Genomic DNA, 18,570 nt, shown 5'->3' on the forward strand with positions numbered 1-18,570 from the left:
TACAACAAATTATAACAAAATCTAAGAAAGCAGTTTTAACACCCGCTGCTCAGCCCTGTCATTATCCCCGCCCCACACTTGGGCACCAAATTAATGTTCTGGTTTGGCTGCAGCCAGCAACAAAAGCACCACGCGACCGCCCCTCCCCCTGCCGGGGTGCGGAGGAGAATGGAAAGAAAGAGGCAGAAACTGGTGGGTCGGGATAAGGGCAGTTTAACAGAACAGCAAACAGAGGGAACAGGAACAACAACGATACAGTAAAGGGGATACACAAAACGAACCAGCAGAACAGAGCCCGCAGAACAGAACCGCTCTCTCGGACCGCACCGCCACTGTGCCCTCCCGAGCTGCAAGTGAGTTTCTGCCCTCCAGCTCCCCCCCACCGGAACCCAGCATGACCCAGCACATGGTATGGAATACCCTGGTCTGTTTGGCCAGGTGGGGTCAAACCCCTCCCCCCCCTCGTGCCCCTTCCTGGAGTCCGGTGAAAATTAACCCTGTCCTGGCCGAACCCAGGACAGGATGCTATGGGAGACCATGTCAATAGCCTTGCTGAAGTCGAGGTAGACAACATCCACTGCTCTCCCCTCATCTACCCAGCCAGTCATGCCATCATAGAAGGCTATCAGATTGGTCAGACATGATTTTGCCTTGGTGAATCCATGCTGACTACTCCTGATAACCTTCTTTTCCTTTTGTCTTCAGAAGACTCAAGGAAAGTGGCTCCTCCGGGGTCTGGCGTGTGGGTGGGTCTGCCACAGCCCCTGCGTTCAGGGCTCTGTGCCCCTGTCTGAAATATGATCACGTCGGTTGCTTGGCCCCCCGCCATCCCCTCCAAAGTACGAGGGAATACACAGTGTGGTTTCTCCCCTACAAATCTAAAGCCTGTTTAGGAGCTCATGACTCACAGAGTTTCCCTGCAATTTAAGCATCCCCCAAAATATGCATTTAGATGGTGTGGAATGAAGTAAGAAAGGAAGACTTCAGATCATGGCTTCTCACGTCAGCTAGCTGGGTTTACCCATGCCTAGCCAAGGAGCTGGGGTGTCACCCAAGGGTGGTTTGCCTCCTCCGAGCCAGACAACGAGGAAGATGCTGCAATTACAGTGAGAAAGGAAGTTTGGACAGCAGTTGTGAGTTCTCACAAGTCAGTACCTCCTCATGGCACCAGTGCCTCATACAGTCTGATACGGTCCGCACACAGGGACAACCTTGACCGTTCTCATCACTCTTCGCTGTTGTCATGGGGCTTTCAAACCTCCTTTCATGGCCATAGTTTTCTTCAGAAAGTTTTTCTCTAGCCTTGGGTGTCAGGCCTACGTCACTCTGCCAAGCCTTGGGTGCACTGCCAGCTGGCAGCCTTGCACGGTCCAGCCATCTCTGGTGCGCAGAGCCACCTCTCCCTGTGAGATGTGGGTAGGCTAACTCGGCTCATTTAGGGCTTGCCCTGGACATAACGTTCTGCCTCCTGAGAGGCAGCAGGCAGGCCACCTTTGTCCAGCCGTGCCACCCAGACATGACTTGCTGTGGATCTTGCCTCTCCTTTCTCCTGTTTCCTGGGAGAACGGGTTTCTTGACAGCCTGTCCAGGCATTTAGAATGCAACAGGAACCATGAACATCAGCTCATCAAGACACACTTGGCTTGAAGTATACTTGGGTTGTCCTGGCCAAACACAAAGCTATCCAAGGCAACGGTGTCAGACGGTGGTCATAAGCAGAATGATCAGCTGCAGCTGCATGTTTCCTCCCAGCTCTCCCTCAGCCATCCTCCTAACCCTTCATCAGGGAACGAGCCATCCAAGAAGGAAGCAGAGACAGCTTCCCAATGCCATAAAGCAGCCTTGCCTATCCATCTCCCATACCGAGCACACAGGACTAGTCATTGTTCTAGAAAATGGATCTGAGATGCTGAAATCCCCAAACCAGGCACAGCTTACCGCTAATCCTGGCTCAAACAAGAGAGGAGAGCAATAGCAACCACACAGTAGTGGAGAGCAAGGTTTGTCCTGTCAAGTGGAGGCAGGAACACTGAACACTCCTATCTTCTTGCCTGTGGGTAAAGCCGAAGAGCTTGCTGTTGTTAAAAGGACGGCAAGCATACTTGGGGCAACTGTTGCTACTGGAAAGAGAGTCTTGGTGATTGATTGTTGGAGAATTAAATTTGTACAATCCTAGAAGTGGAAGGGCAAGACTAAGTGAGCTAGACAAGTAGTCTCAGATGCCTTGTCAGAAATAACATGAACCTGCAAAGAGTCTGTAAAGGAGAGGCAGGAGCTGATGGGGATGATGACCGAGTGACCTGCAAGAAAGCAGTAGGCAATCATGCAACTTACAGCTAAAGCTGTGAGATCTTCCTCTCTTACTTTGAATCAAATGCAGCCCCCCCCAAAACTCAGCGTATCACATCTTTCTGGCTCATTTCTCACATCGCCCCATCCAGAAACTCGCATCATGTTTGGTAATCTCTTGAAATGGTTCCTTGATGAGGTGTGCAAGCAGCATTATCTGGCTGGCCAGCCAGCCCTCTGGGTGAGATGCAAGCACTCACACCAAGCAGCTCCCCCTCCTTACTCTTGTTTCTTCCCCCATGTTGCTACTGCAAAGTTCTGCATACCTGTATAGAGTTTCACATAACTGGTCTCAGTAAAAAGCTGAGCTTTTTTTCAGTATTGCATTCTGCATTATTTGCACCGCCTTTTTGACAGAAAAATAGCAATTATTTTTCTGATTATTTTTCTTTGTTCAACATACATGTTTCCTTTGACGTTCTTGGAAATATGGGAAGCCAATGGGCCTAATGAAAGATGGACTTGTGAAAGGGTGATCCTCATGAATGAAAACTTCAGAGTATGAACTGTCAAGGAAGAGGGGCAGGCAATAGGAGCTACAGAAAGTAGAGACCAGGAACAAGACAAACAAGGCATACATAAGCTTACTGCTTTCAAATCAGCAAGTACACATATATAAGCAGAAAGTAGCTAGGTGCTTTGCATAAAACATTCTGCCAGAGCATCCCTCAGAATTTGGCCCTACTGGTTCCCACGGGCAAATGAACAAGCCATAGCAGGCACGGATTCTATCTCAGCTTCCCACTCCCAGGCTTCAGCCATCTGCTCCCCCTTACACTCACTAATTTCGTGCACAATACAGCAGTAAAACGACGTCCTGACGTGGAGGCTGTTTTCACACTCATTCTATGAAGCCTCCTTCCTGGCAGTCAAACTATGATGAAAACAGTGATGACTGAGGCTACGTTATGAACAAAGGCATGAGATGCATTCAAGATCAGCTAGTAACCAGGACAGGATAGTAAATCCATTGATTTTGGCACACTAAAAAGAATTGTGCTGCCCACTGCCAAGCTAAAACTATGAAAACAACTCTGCTTGAAGGGCAGAAGATGGTAATGTTCCTTCCACGAATAACTCTGTATAATGGAGGAGGGTGGGAGTTGAGCAAAACTTACTATGACATTCTCTACATCCATCATCTGAAAGTAGTGTGGATTGGGCACTTTGTAACACAGCAGGCAGATGTCACATTCCACACCACGGTGCTAGCTTTCAACTTTTCTACCCTGATAGGCAATGGAAAAGCAGGAGTCACGCTGGTGATCTAACTTGCCAAATAATGGATGAGCTTGTTTACGGATAGAGAAGAACATTACTTTACCCATTCTGAAGTTTTTTTTCTGCTGGTGTTCTTCTCTTCTTTGCTGCATAACTCATGCTGCTAGGCATTGTGTCGCTCATATCCACATACTTTGTGGAGTGGAAATTCTTCATCTGCAACTCATGCAGTTTCATTAGATCTGAAAAAATGACCTGGAAATGGGGCAAATCCTCTTAATGTAACTCCTTTCCTGTCTGCTCCCTCTTTTCTTGTATGCAATCCATAGTGAGTAGATAATGCTGTTCCCAGGAGGAACCTATGTGAAAATCTACTGCAAATTTTGATACTGAAGAACCACTTGGAAGACATCTGCAGCATGGTCTGAAAATGCCATCCAGGAAATGGAAAGGAAAAGATTATAAAGTACCCTTGCAATAGCAAGGTAGCCAAGGTAGGAGTGGCCTTCTGGCGGCAACACTGGGTTTTTGGAAAGAGGGATCTGATTTTGGAAAAAGAAGCCAAGTCCTTAGAAAAGTTGCTCACAAACATTCCTAGAATTCAGCTCAGCTGGCATCTCACAAAGCACTGGAGAACTGCAAAGCACTTTGGGATACTAGGCAGCAAGCCTGTGAATTAGCTGGCACAAAGACTATGTTGGGTACTTAGGTTAATTTAGCAGAAATTTAGTCATGTGATCACCACTGAACCAAATCTAGACTGCCACATTTTCTGTCAATGTACAGATCCAAGCTTAGTGAATATCCAATCACAACCTAAGCTGTCAGGACTCACAGAAAAAATATGGCTCAATAGAAAGAAGAAACTCCACTGAGATTGTCAGAGGATCTATGGAGGGCTTTTGTGCTCCTGGAGCACCAACACATCAACATGGACTTTGACATAAATTAGACACAGTCCAGGGGAAATGATCACAAAGGATTGCTGCAATGCTGCCAGATCACAGCTGCCCAATGAAGTTTTCCAAACTAGGAAATAAAGGAAGAAAATCTGAAGTTGAGGGGATGACAAGGATTATTTTATACTTAACTAGAATATCGACTAGTAACTTTACAGTAACTATGAAATGCAAGCAGACCAACTGGGACACTTACAAGATCGGGCTTGCAAAAAACATTTAAAAATAGAGGATTAAGATCTGAACCACAGAATTTTTTATGGTAACACTCACTGGAAGAGATATAGCCTCTGAACTAGGCTGAAATAGATCTGTAGAATTAGAACGGTAAGTTCTCAGTAACCACACGAGTTAACAAGACAAAGGTCCACTAAATTTCATTGTGACTGATAATTATGCAATCAGTGTCAGGAACATATTTTGCAAATACTTTGGGAAATCCCCTCTAAAAATGCGGTCTAAGTGAACCAGCACTGGTACAAGCTTAACAAATTGTTTTTCCTCTGGGGCAGAAACCATAATAGCAGCTACACGATAGTGGTGGCTTTCCTGCAAAGAAAAGATGAGAAACAGTGTGAACTGCTTCTTAAGCAACTGTAGTTCACAGCCATAAGCTATCTGCAGCCATAAACTTACCAGCAGCTAACACTGCTATATTAATCTGAAAATTGCTGCCACTCGGGAAAAACACATCTCATGTCACCCTCTATGTTCAGAGCCATTTCAGCATGCAGTCTGAAACTGCCTCTGAACATGAGTCAGAGCCCTCAACTGTTACAGTTCTCACAGACTTGAAATAAAAATGAATCCCTGTTCACTTTCAAAGTGAACATCTATTAGAAGAAGCCATATCTAATAGACGAACCACGGGCACTGCAAGGCAGTAGATTTGATGAATGCTAGTGCAGAAGAAAATGTGAGAGAACGAAATGAAAATAAGATCCCAAAGGATTTTTTTGGAACACTTTATTACATCCAACTAAGAAGCAGCAGAGCCAAACTTTTCTGGTCAGGAACTGGGAATTACTCTGATCTAAAATGGATATATGCAGTTTCACAGTTGGTATTAAGCACTCAGTATACGGCTGAAATTTAAGAGTAACCATCCACTAAAATGCCAAGGCATTATTTATAAGAAAAAAGAGAGAACAAAGAGAGAATACATTTCATGCACCACTGAGGAGGTGTATCACAAGGCATAACTCTGGCAGTCAGTCCTTGGAGATCAGTATTCTATCACATAAAACATGGCAGAATCTCTGTATGGACTACAGAGAACTAAATCAAATTGTTGGAAAATAATCTGATCTGTTACCACTATAAGTCATACTCTGCTTTCTGTAGCACATTCAATCATGCTTTACATTTTGGATCTTAGAACGTGAGTATGGACAAGTGAACTAGAAATGAGGACTTTCTCAGCTGGCCAAGATCTGTGTAAACATAATACTAGGGTTTTAGCTTGTGCACATTTGTTGTTTGAGGATACGATGCAGCTGGATGTTTGCTGCAGTATGTCAAACCTGTTGAACAGGAGCTGTAAACCCAAGAAGTGTTTTGGTATAAGAAAGAAAATTAGGATTTACAGAACTTAATAACACTGTCAGGCTGGGGAAAAAAAAAAAAACAAGAATTCTGTAGTATTCAGCCCACACTTCACAGTTTACAAATTTGGCAAAAACACTGTGCAGATTAAGGGAAACCATTTATGTGTTCAAGACTGAATTTACATTTTCAGTGCTTAAATGGGTTCTTGTAGTTACTTTGTGTTAAGCTACTAAGGTCAAAATTGGACATAGATACCGTCTCTAAAACTGGAGGTTATTACTGAAAAAAAGATGGAAAGAATTTAAGCCAGTGCCGTATCATTGCAGAAGTCCAACTCCTCCGCGGAGAAACTACTGAGGGAGTGAGACTCTTCTCAGCAGTGCCCAGTGACAGGGTTAAGAGCACTGGGCACAAACTGAAATGCATGACACTCCAGCTGAACATCAGAAAACATTTCTTTACTCTGATGGTGGTTGAACACTGGCAGAGGTTTTCCAGGAAGACTGTGGTGTCTCCATCCTTAGAGATATTCAAAACCCAAATGGACATGATTCTGCTGGGCAACCTGCTCTAGCTGACCCCACTTTTACAGGGGGAGGTGGACTAGATGGTCTCGAGAGGTCCCTTCCAACCTCGATCATGCTGTGGCTCTGTGATACTGTGCCAGGAGTACGTACATCTGCAGAGCACTTTCACCACAATTTCAGTGGGAGTAAAATTATTTGGGAAGAATGATGTTAAAATACAAGGATAGTAAGACACCTAGAAATACCTGTGCAGGAAGGCACTATACATACACACTATTCAGTGTTAATATCTTTTTATGCCTGGTGTATCTTTGGGGAAGGGACCAACAGTGTAATGTCACAACATTCCTAGGACCAAGAGTTAGCATCTGCAAAATCATAGAATCATGGAATGGTATGGGTTGGAAGGGACCTTAAAGATCACCTAGTTCCAACCCCCCTGCCATAGGCCAGGGACATCTTCCACAAGACCAGGTTGCTCAAAGCCCCATCCAACCTGGCCTTGAACACTGCCAGGGAGGGGGCATCCACAGCTTCTCTGGGCAAGCTGTGCCAATGCCTCACCACCCTCATAGTAAAGAATTTCTTCCTTATATCTAATCTAAATCTACTCTCTTTTAGTTTAAAGCCACTAGCCCCTGCCCTATCGCTACATGCCCTTGTAGAAAGGCCCGCTCCAGCTTTCTTGTAGCCCCCCTTCAGGTACTGGAAGGCTGCTCTAAGGTCTCCCTGGAGCCCTCTCTTCCCCAGGCTGAACAACCCCAACTCTCTCAGCCTGTCCTCATAGGAGAGGTGCTCCAGCCCTCTGATCATTTTGGTGGCCCTCCTCTGGACCCGCTCCAACAGCTCCATGTCCTTCTTGTGCTGAGGGCTCCAGAGCTGGACAGAGGACTCTAGGTGGGGTCCCACCAGAGCAGAGTAGAGGGGCAGAATCACCTCCCTCGACCTGCTGGCCACACTTCTGTCGATGCAGCCCAGCATACGGTTGGCCGCCTGGGCTGCGAGCACACACTGCCGGGTCATGTTGAGCTTCTCATAAATGAGCACCCCCAAGTCCTTCTCAGGGCTGCTCTCAAATCCTGAGAGACAATCATACAGCATGACGGAATACCTCCCAGCATGACTAACCTGTAATTGGGGAAAGAAAGATACAGTCTAGAATACTGCCTTTTAAAAGGTGACAACTTCTAATTTACTATGTGATCTCTTCGCACTGTCAGGCAGATGGGAAAGCTGTAACAGGGAATTTTATGAGATGGGTTATACTTCAGTGAAACTGCTATAACTGCTACCCCTCACTTGAGAAAAATGTACAAGACAGGAAGGTCCTTACATCTAAACTAGATCTTCCACCTAAACAAAGGCATATGCTACTACTGAAAAGAAAGAACCATGGAACAGTAGGTATTTTCTAGATACTGTTATGTGAAACACGGTGTGTCTGACAGAGATCCAAAGACCAGAGAAATGGCTTACTTCTGCTGTGTTCAGGGAAATTGTAATGACTTGATACATTAACAGAACACTGTTTGAGCCTTGTTTGTTTAACCTGACCTTATCCTCAATTTTCTCCTCTAATAACTTGCCAGATCCTGTGTTCTTGCTAGCCACATGGCCAAACCGGAGACAATCAGCTTAGGAAAACAACAAAAGCATCTTGTCTTCATTCATATTCTTGAATTGGTCCTTAGAGGTTTCTATGACTTCAAATGCAGTTCAATTAACATTTTACAGGACTGTGGTCTAAACAGTGACTAGTGATTTAGACTTAATGATTTAGCCCTAAATTAGTATTCTACTGCAGTAAGATCAATAGTAAAGGTTTTTTTATTCCTAATACAAAATTGTTCTAGTCACCAAAATGCAGATATTTTAGGATGGTATCAACAGCAATATAGCTTGATAAATTACCCATCTGCCATGGCTGAGCCCTTTCTGGATGATTTCTGACTAACTTAACTATTTTGTGAATTTTTTTGCAGACAGTTCCAAAAGATTTCCATCCGTTGTGGATTTGGTGCCCATCATGACAGATTACACTGTAGTTTAGCAGCATGGCCTTCATTAGAAATAAGTTCAAATTCTAGTTAGAATTTTCAAAAAGCCTCAGAATACCAAAATTGCTAGATCAAGCAATAATACCTGAATTCAAGAGCTCCAGATTTCTTTTTTTTTTTTTTTAATTATTAAAAGGAATGGGATTTTCCTACCTTTCAGGATCCCTAAAAGGTCTTGTGCTTTACGAAACAAAAAAAGACAATTGAAGGGATTCATAACAATTGATGATGCAAAGTATACTGGAGTATATTCTCTCTGTGGTTTGGCTTCTAGTAAATTTCTGATTTTATGGCATATACTCTTTTATTATACTGTGGTTATTCATACATCTTTAATCCATATTCTCTTACAGCTGGAAACCTTGTTTGAGTTTGGACCACAGGTACTGTATAACAATATTGCCTGCAGGAGCTTGATCCCGCTTTTGCCTCTGCTTCTTTGCAGCCTGCATTAATGGCTCTATGTCTCAGGTTACATATAGGAAGAGGAAAAGGTGTCCAGTCATATCCCTTCTGCTGAGAAGACACAGCAGTGATGTAGGAGAGCAGTTTGCAACGTACACTCCCTGAATAAATGTTGTCTGTCTCCTTGAGGGAAAAGGCAGGAAGCCAGGTGGAAGCATCCTGGACACCCAAATTTGATCTACATGCTGTCAGTTGGCCCACTTTGTACACAATGGGCTTTACAGCAGTTAGCTTGTCTATACTGTCAGGAATACGAAAATATTTTAGCAATTAAAGACCACTACCAATGCAGTGCAATTAGGCTGTGACTGCATTTACTTGTCCTCTAACAGAAAGTGTTTTTATTTTTTATTTATTCTGGATTCCCATATTCATGCAATTAATGCTTCACAATAATTTGCAGTTCCAGTTCTAATTCTAAACTCAGCTCTCCTAAAGAGAGACCCTAACTCCACCCCCAAACAATTATTCTGAAACATTAATGCCATTTTATCTTCTCTCTTACTTACACGCTGCATTTAGGTACTTCCTTGGCTACCACTGCACTGAACAACAAATTTCAGCTTCCAGCATCAAGATCCTATATACTTCAGTCCTGATGACATTTATGAAATGGAGGTTTTCTGAGCATCAGCCTGAATCTGATTTCAGCCCCCACAGTCATTAAAATAGCAGAGATTGTTATTCAGTCACAAATCCTAAGGACATGGGGAGAAGATGGTGTCCAGCTGCCCTTTTAAGGCAGCTGTAAGTCCCTTTTGTACCTATCTATGAAAGGAAGACTGCCATATTTAAAGTCACACAGATTTGATATTGTACTGTAAGTTATTACATTAATAGATGGTAATGCAAAATGCTTAAAATGGTACAAATATGTTTTGAATGGAAAACAATATACCAGCAATGTAACATAGTGACTATATGCTTTATATTATCGGCCAAATCCTCTCTTCCTTTATAAATCTAATACACATAAAACTAATAATAATAGCCATATTAGGTTGTGAAATCTATTTCTGTATTCCCAGCTTGCTTTCATTTTGAAGGGACCCTCAAAAAGATTGCTATCTTCTTTTTGCAATAGGAAGAAAGGAGTGTAGCTTTACAGCTTTTCCTTTATAAGAAATGCTTTTAATTCCCTGTGGTCAACTTGTCAGTCTGCTGATGCCAAATTTTTCAAGGTAGATGCCCGCTCATTAAGAATATTCATAAATTTGGGACCTCCTGCAGAATTACAAGAACTATCTCACAGCTGAATGCACGCTTTTTTCCTTGTTTTTTTAACTTTCATAAACCCACATGAAATGGCCCCTAGATCTCAAGGTGTATGTACCACAAGTTGAAAATCACTTCTCTACAAGAAGCGGAAGTTTTAAAAAACAATAATTTTGCTAACAGACTTAAAAATATTGGGGCTGTTTGTATCTAGGTTTTCCCACCAAAAACATCAGGTTCAGATGTAACATCAGTTTAGAAGATATTGTCAGGCCACCGAATTAATGAAACGTCCAGGGTGTCCTGCCAATTTGTAATAAAAGCCCTTAGCAAGTGAAGAACAATAGGGTGTTATTATTGAACTACCAAAAATTTCTGCACATGCACTATTTAATGAAAACTTTGCTAAACCTCGCTTAAGCCATAGACTGATTGATGCAACATTGATAGCTGAATTAGCTTCTGATCTAACCCCACTGCACAAAGTCACATGAACTGCATCAAAAGAATTCAGACTGAATGACTTCAGATGAGTCTGACGTTTAGTTAGTAAGCTTACCGCCTTTTTAGGCATATATATTTGAGCTGCTAATGACATGAAAAATACCACTTGGAAAGCGCAGACATCATGAGCGAATACCTCCTCTCTCTACCGGGAACACGGAACAATTTCTGTTCTACTGTTCTAAGCATTTCAGCCCGCAGAACTCCCACAGGCTCTTCCCGAGCACCTTTCCCGGACAGGCCGGAGAAGGCAGCAGCGGTGCCGTGAGCTCTCCGCAAGCCCGAGAGCTCCCAAAAGAGGGACCCGTCTCCCCCGAGCAAGCGAATCGCCCCTATTGCACCCAGGAGAGGGCACCCTTAGACCTGGCCACGCAGCCGGACGCGGACCCGGGCAGGAGGAACAGGAAAGTCCGGAGCACGACTGAAAAAACTCGGTCAACTCGCACAACCAGTTAGTTATTTTTATGATAAAGCTAATCTTCGGAACGAGTTGAGTCATCCAGACGCTGCCACAACAGGAACACAATATGACAGACAACAAACATGCAGGCTACATTTATTTTTGTAGTCTCTGAAACGTGCAAAACGAGATGCAGACAAAAACGACAGCTTCTGGAGCCCAGGCCTCTCTGGCAAAAGCTGGGATGACAGGGTGTAAGTTTGGTGGAAAACGAGGGTTAAATTTAAAAATATCCTAGTTTCGTGAATATTATTTGTTGCTGATTCTTTTTAATAAAGCATTATCATAAATGAGCATATGAACATACATTTAAATGCAAAGTGCATACCATCTAATACTAATACAGCCTGTAAAGTTAATCCTCATACGGATGCCTCACGAACGAAGCAAAATGAGAATTAAAAATATGTTACAGGTTCAACCTCTAAGTGTTTGAAATCAATATACAGATCTCTTGAGACAGCTCTCCTCTCCAATAAGAAATCCTCCAGCAACAATGAGAGAACATCAAGCCTGACATTTTGATTTTTCTAAACTAAAGAGGTCAAGATGAAGAAGGGGCAGTCTGCTTACGCAAGACACAAAGCAACAAAAGAGTTGCATGCTGGAATCTCATAGTTTCAAAAATGGCATTTTCTTCCAATCACAGGGAACAACCTCAATAATTCCAAACTCTCTCCGAGTAATTCTAATAGAAAAATATCCTATTGATAAGAACAGAATAGAATTAGGAAAATACAGAAATGAGAAAAAGATCACCAAGAATCTTAACTTGAAGAACGGGAATTTAATCATACTTAGTGCTGTCACTAGCATCTGAGAGTCCCCAGGCAGTATACTGGGGTTGGGGGACATCCATGGTCTCAGACAGATGAACCATGCACATGGTGACTATGCTGTATGTACAGTAAGTGAGTCCAACTTGCGCAATTTGTGCAGGAACAACAGCCACTTTTCCATTAAAATGTTGAGAACTGTTTTTTATATATAGGTTGTAGGATAGACAATATTTCCCATATTACATGGAAAATTATATAGTATTTAGGATGTTTGATTATCCTAGCTAATTTGTTGCTGATTCTTTTTAATAAAGCAATATCATAAATGAGCATATGAACATTTCCACATTGAGAGCTTGGGCTGAGGTTTTACAACCACTGATCTTTCTTTATAGGCACTGATCCTCCTACAGTAATCTTACATAGTTAGAACTTAATTTAATACACCAGATTTCCTGCTCCCACTTCCAGAAGTATTTCAAAGCAATATGCCAAACACACTAAACAATGCATGGATACCCAGAATTGTATCTCCCACCCTATTGATTATGATCAACACCAATGGGCAAAAGCATAAATCAATTTGCAGTCAGTTTGCGAAAGCTGCTATCGAAAGAACTATTTGGTATAAGGCTAAATTGATGATGGGATCAACGAAAGAACTGTCTCCTAAAATGAGATATACTACAAAATTCTGTAATTCAAAAAGTGAGCTGTCTGTGTTCAAAGGATTACAGTTTTACATTTTGTGTATGGATTTTTCTAAGGGTGAAAGACTAATGAGAACTTAATTCAGAGGATATACACAGACCTTCATTATCAACATACTATAAAATATACCATGAAGTCAGGCATGGAAGTCACTGGAATTGCACAAAGAGGCTATGTTCTCATTTTTTCTAAGCATTTTCTTATTTTACAAAAAATCCCTATAACAAACCCTAAACCAAAACAAAACCAAAACACCTATTCAAAGACTGCTAGTCCATGGTCCTGCTCTGGCCCAAAACCCTGTAGAGTCTTCTGTAAAACAGTAAACTACAGTAAAGCATAAAACAGTATGGGAGGTATACAGTGATAACACCAGCATGCTGATTACATAAGGTACTGATTTTATGCAGTATTTTAATTCTGGCGGAACTCGCCATTACTCTGTTCTACCCCCCAAAAAGCCTTTCTGTATTCTCTAGCTTTTACCAAAGAGAAAAAATTAACACAGTATATGGGGAATATAGAACAGCTGTGAGATGAGTGAAAGATGCCTATTCCAGGACAACAGAAAGGAGTGGGGTATACTACGGAAAAGAGATACAGCAATTCATATAATTTTATTTGCTTTTTGCAGTAACAGACTCTGACATTTGTAATCCAAATGAGCACATGAAAATGAACCTAGATACAAACCAGGCAAAACCATTGCCCTTTACTGTGGCTGTTACTGGGTGTCTACCACCTGTAACATACAGGCACACTCACAGGAACATAAAGGATTCTGACACTTGATAAAGGTCATGTTTTCTACTCCATTCAGAGCAAAATCTAAATATTAGAAGCTCAGCTTCTTTCTATGAGCTGTCTGAAAAGATACTCTGAGGGTGACGGAGCCCTGCAACAGGCTGCCCAGGGAGGCTGTGGAGTCTCCTTCTCTGGAGATACTCAAGACCTGCCTGGACGCGGTCCTGTGCAGCCTGCTGTAAGTGACCCTGCTTCGGCAGGGGGATTGGACTAGATGACCCACAGAGGTCCCTTCCAACCCCTACCATTCTGTGATTCTGTGATTTAACACGGAGATTTTATGTACTGCCTTTATAATTTTTGTCTACAGTACTCAAGAGCAGCTCGGCACAACATAGACCTAACTTTCACCTATGAGCTCTAAGAGGCAGAGAAGAGTTATTACCCTTATTTTACAGGTGAGAGCCTAAGGCACACAGAAGCCGCGTCCTACCTCTTCAGAAAGAACTTCAGACACATCAGTGGGACTCAGATGTCTAAATTATTCCGAAGACGAAGGCCCAAGATCACACTAGAAATCGTTAAAAAGAAATCAGGCCTAATGCAAAATGCTCCTTTTCAAAAAGGTACCGAAAACCTCAGCTGAAAAACTGCATTGCATATTGCATTAAAAACAAATTTTGGACTGAAGAAGACCTAATTCAATGAACAGATGCACACGGTACAACATTCTTGCAGGAAAATGGACTTTTTCCAGTCAAACCACAGGGGAAGAGTAAATACATACAGAAAAAGGACTATATGCATCTGTATACAGTTGCCAGATTTTTTTTTTATTGGTTGGGACTATACTTTCTTTACAGTGCATGTAAGTCACAATGCTGTGTATACTAACGGAGATAAATAAACAACACTCGCAGATGACAGCCATACCAGAAGTAGACATTTATCTCAACAAATGTCTGTGTCATATATTGTCCTGCAGTGCACCGTTAAGAGGAGGCACTATAAAATCTTTCTATAGACCTTAATGTCTTGAAAGCCTCTAGTTCCTGAATAAACAACAGTCGTAAATGCAATCTCATGTTCCCCTCTGAAAATCTGTCTACGCTCTCCATAACATACCGTATTTTGCGCACCTCGGGCTAGCAGGAAAGGTTACTGGTATCCCATTTCAGTTCTCTAGACAGAGCAGCATCTGCGGCTTGCCGTGTTTGCTTCTGCAATAAAAGGTAACAGTCCATTAGGCAGGACTGACGTCCACCTTTTAACCTACTTTTAACGTCTTGTAGCAGAATCCATAAAAAGAAACGGTTCCTTACACTGTGCCGCCGCACAGTCCCCCGCTCCCGGCCTGCGGGGCCTGCCCCTGTCCCGGTTATTTGTGCTCGGGGGTTTCACCAGCAGACACGTCAGCCGCTCCTGCAGCCAGCTGTTTCCTCAGGGACACCTCAGCCTTTCCCCCTGCTACCTCGGAGCCCCCCGGCCCGGCCCGGCCCGGCCCGGCCCTCCCGAGGGCACTCGCTGCTTCGCCCCCTCCCCCGGCCCGGTGCCTCAGGGCTCCCCGCGCTGCGCGCACCAGGCCGGGCCGGGCCGGTGAGGCCGGGAGCCGCGACAGCACAACCGCCTTCGCTCTGCCCCGGGGCCCGCCGGCGGCGGGGCTCTGCCTGCGGACGCTTTCGCCAGGCGCCGCCGGGGACTCGCCCGGCCGGTGACACAGTGAGCGGCGGCAGGCAGGCGGGTGTCTCCCGGGGCGAGCCCCCCGCGCCTCCTCAGGAGGCGGCGACGGTACCCTTCCCTCGCGGGCAGCGGAGAGGAGGGGGAGGAGGCGGCCGCCGGCGGGCAGCCCTCGCCCCCCGCCGCCGGCGGGCAGCCCTCGCCCCCCGCCGCCGGCGGGCAGCCCTCGCCCCCCGCCGCCGGCGGGCAGCCCTCGCCCCCCGCCGCCGGCGGGCAGCCCTCGCCCCCCGCCGCCGGCGGGCAGCCCTCGCCCCCCGCCGCCGGCGGGCAGCCCTCGCCCCCCGCCGCCGGCGGGCAGCCCTCGCCCCCCGCCGCCGGCGGGCAGCCCTCGCCCCCCGCCGGCGGGCAGCCCCCGATACCCGCTCCACTCCGCGCACACTGCGGCCCCTCCTGAGCGGCGGCGGCAGAGCCGGCTGTCCTAGCGCGCATGCTCGGCGCCGGCGCCATTTTGGTGGGGCCGGGATAACTCCAGCGAGAGCGGCGGCGGAGCTCGCTGGGCCCGGCTCGGAGGTGGCGGCGGCGGCGAGTGGGTGCCCGCTGCGGACATGGCCAATATCGCGGTGCAGAGGATTAAGCGGGAGTTCAAGGAGGTGCTGAAGAGCGAGGAGGTCAGAGCCTCTCCCCCTTCCCCCCCCCCGTGTGCCGCCGCCACCCTCCCCCGTGTGAGCGTCGGTGGCGGGAGAAGGTGCGGGCGCCCCGCCGGCCTGCGCGGGGACCCCGCTTCCCCCTCGGCCCCACCTCCCCGCGCTGGGGGTGGGCCCGTCCCACGGCCTCGGGGAGGGGAATGGCGATTCCCGGGGAGACGGGACCCGCCAGCCGCCGGGAGTGGGGGGGGGAGTAGGGGGCCGCGGAGCCCCTCCCCCAGCGGGAGCCGCCGTCGGCCCGAGGCGGGGGAGCGGGGCCGGCGGGCCGGGCCCAGGAAGCGTGGCGGCGGGGGGCGCGGCCCGGGGAGGCCGGCCGGGCAGGCCCGCGGCGGGCGGCTGATGCCCGGGAGCGCGCCGCCCGGCCGGAGGTGGCGGGGTGGGGCCTGCCCGGCGCGGGGCTCCCGCGGCCCGCGCCCTCCCCGCGTCCCTCCGCGCGGGCGTGAGTGGGCGCTCCCGCCCGCGCGCGCGGTCGGGCCCAGGCACCGCCCCGCCGGGCAGAGGCCGTGAAGGGACGGAGCGAGTTTGGGGGGGGTGGGCAGGCCGTCGCCCACGTCCCCTGTCGCTCCCCCCGCTGGTCAGCCGGCGCTTGAGGGTATGGGTTCAGTTTTATTTTGTTTATTAAAGGGTCGCAAGTAATCCCCGGTTTATTCAGGTTACTTTAATGCAGAACTTCCCTTATCCCACTGCAGGCCTGCTCACCTTCAGGTGGGCGCTTTCAAAGCCTCCCTCAGTTCAGTCGTGTTGCCTCATGCCCTGGACACTGTGTTCCGAGGTGTGCGGTGGTCAGCCAGAGGAGCTGGCTGCGCCGGGGGGGCCGCTGGAGGAGTTCTGGTCAGGTTTGGGGGGAGTGGGCGGCAGCGTTTGCAGGGTTGCATCGCGACAGCTTTGGCTATGTCTGCATTGGTGGACGTCAGCCAGACAGGTCTTCAAGGGCTGTGTTGTCATTGTCGTCCTGCTTGGGATGATGTTGCGGGTTAGATGCTTGTGAAATGGTGATGTGAGTGTGTGCCTCTTAAAGCTGGCGGTTTGGAAATCTGAACATGTTCACGGGGGAGAAATCGAGAGGATCGTTTTTGAGAGATACTAATGACTTAAGGGAAAGGTGTTCAGGGTAGCAGTAGTTGATGTGCTTTTAAATGAAGTGTGTGCTACTAGTGTTGTTGCTATGCGGCTTGAACTAGCCCCTAGAAAAATGTAAGGGCCTTGTTTTACAGCTGCCTTTAGAGCCCAGGCTGATGTTGCCAAGCTATTGCACAGCGAATACAGAATTGCATGTCAGCTAGGAGAAATTTCTAGGTGGGTACCTTTATATCAAAGCTAGAAAATCTAGACCCTGTACCCCATATAATCAGCTGATATTGTGGGAGCACAGAAGTCTTTATTTTAAAGTGCTGTCTAAAGGCTTCAAGACCCTTTCCCTTTGCTTATGTAGGAAAAAAGAAACCTTAACTTAGGTTTTGGGGGAGATCCATGCTAAATTTTCGTACTGTAGAGATTGGATCTAGTGAGTGCATTTTCCACTATTCCTGTTTGTTTAGTCTATGCATTGAAGGGCTCAGTACAGAATGTTGGAAAGAAATAATGTTATGATATAGCCTTGAAGCTGCCTAAAGCTTCCCAGAAATAAGACCACAATTCTAAATGAACTAAAATTATGAATTTTTAAATTTGCAGTACAGAAGAGTGTGATATTTCTTTTTTTTTTTTGCTGCCGTTAGCAAGCTACCTATGTGTGTTACACTGATATCACAATATGTATAATATTGCTCTTACAGAATATACCAAGTCCCCTGTCTTGTATGCAGAATTTCAGCATTATTCAATGGTTGTCTAAGTTGCAAGCAAGGTTTTTTGTGAATGTTTGCACATTCAAAGGCGGTCAAACTGTGGTGTTGGTACCACTGAGCTTGAAAACGTGGAGTGAGATGGTGAATGGAGGTATAACTAAATACTACAAATCACAGAGGGGGAATAATGTTTTTCCTGATGTGATTTGTGTATTGAAATTATTATTAACCTTGTTTTTTTTAAAAGAAAACCCTAACAACATGCACAACAAATTTAGCATCACCATGAAAAAGTTATTTAGGAGTTTCAAGTCCCTCCCTGAAGGCAAAGTGGCTCACATTATCTATACTTAAATTATTCTTTATTTGATGCTTAGAGCTACACCTGAAGAGCAGCCCCCCCTGTTTCCTTGCAGATGCAGTATGAGCACAAATGCCTGGGGGAGGGAACAGGCACATTTGGAAACTACATGGGAAGTTTGTTTTCTCTCATCTTCTGGTACTTGCTTCTGGGTTGAAATAGGCTGGTGGAACCAGAAGTGTTTTTAAAAGGGAGCAGCTGGATGGCAACTAATTCCTTCTGCTTTTGAAGTGTGTATTGGAAGCACCCAATTTCACTTCTGAATACCAGTGAGGAAAGAGTTCTGAAAAGTACGTTTATCCTTGCTATGCAGAAGGGTCTATGGATTCTTGGACAAGGATGCTGTGGATCCTTGCTACTCATGCGGCTAAATATACTTTTCATATTATATAGCGCTTTCTGTTTCTTTGACTTAAATGATATTTCTGCGAAATGACTAAAGTGTGAATTTTAGACTGTCTTGCTCTCTGGTTTACGCATGAGAGATGAAGGATTTTTATTT

At 45.9% G+C, this 18,570-nt stretch overlaps 2 protein-coding genes across 2 annotated transcripts in view; one reads left to right on the forward strand and one right to left on the reverse strand.

Annotated features, from left to right (window-relative positions):
- Positions 1-15,060, reverse strand: part of SMIM14 (small integral membrane protein 14) — a 62,912-nt gene extending 47,852 nt beyond the window's left edge. Inside the window, exons 1-2 of the mRNA XM_075420720.1 lie at positions 14,862-15,060; positions 14,665-14,759 (exon numbers count right to left, since the gene is read on the reverse strand). The gene's annotated coding sequence lies outside the window, so the exon portion shown is untranslated. The remainder of the gene's footprint in view (positions 1-14,664; positions 14,760-14,861) is intronic.
- A 580-nt stretch (positions 15,061-15,640) lies between these two features.
- The window catches only part of UBE2K (ubiquitin conjugating enzyme E2 K), a 45,453-nt gene continuing 42,523 nt past the window's right edge, over positions 15,641-18,570 (forward strand). The window contains exon 1 of the mRNA XM_075420718.1: positions 15,641-15,884. Coding sequence (XP_075276833.1) covers positions 15,822-15,884 — 63 coding nt within the window. The 5' untranslated portion in view covers positions 15,641-15,821. The remainder of the gene's footprint in view (positions 15,885-18,570) is intronic.

This window comes from Opisthocomus hoazin, chromosome 5 (assembly GCF_030867145.1).
Source record: "Opisthocomus hoazin isolate bOpiHoa1 chromosome 5, bOpiHoa1.hap1, whole genome shotgun sequence".
Classification (NCBI taxonomy): domain Eukaryota; kingdom Metazoa; phylum Chordata; class Aves; order Opisthocomiformes; family Opisthocomidae; genus Opisthocomus; species Opisthocomus hoazin.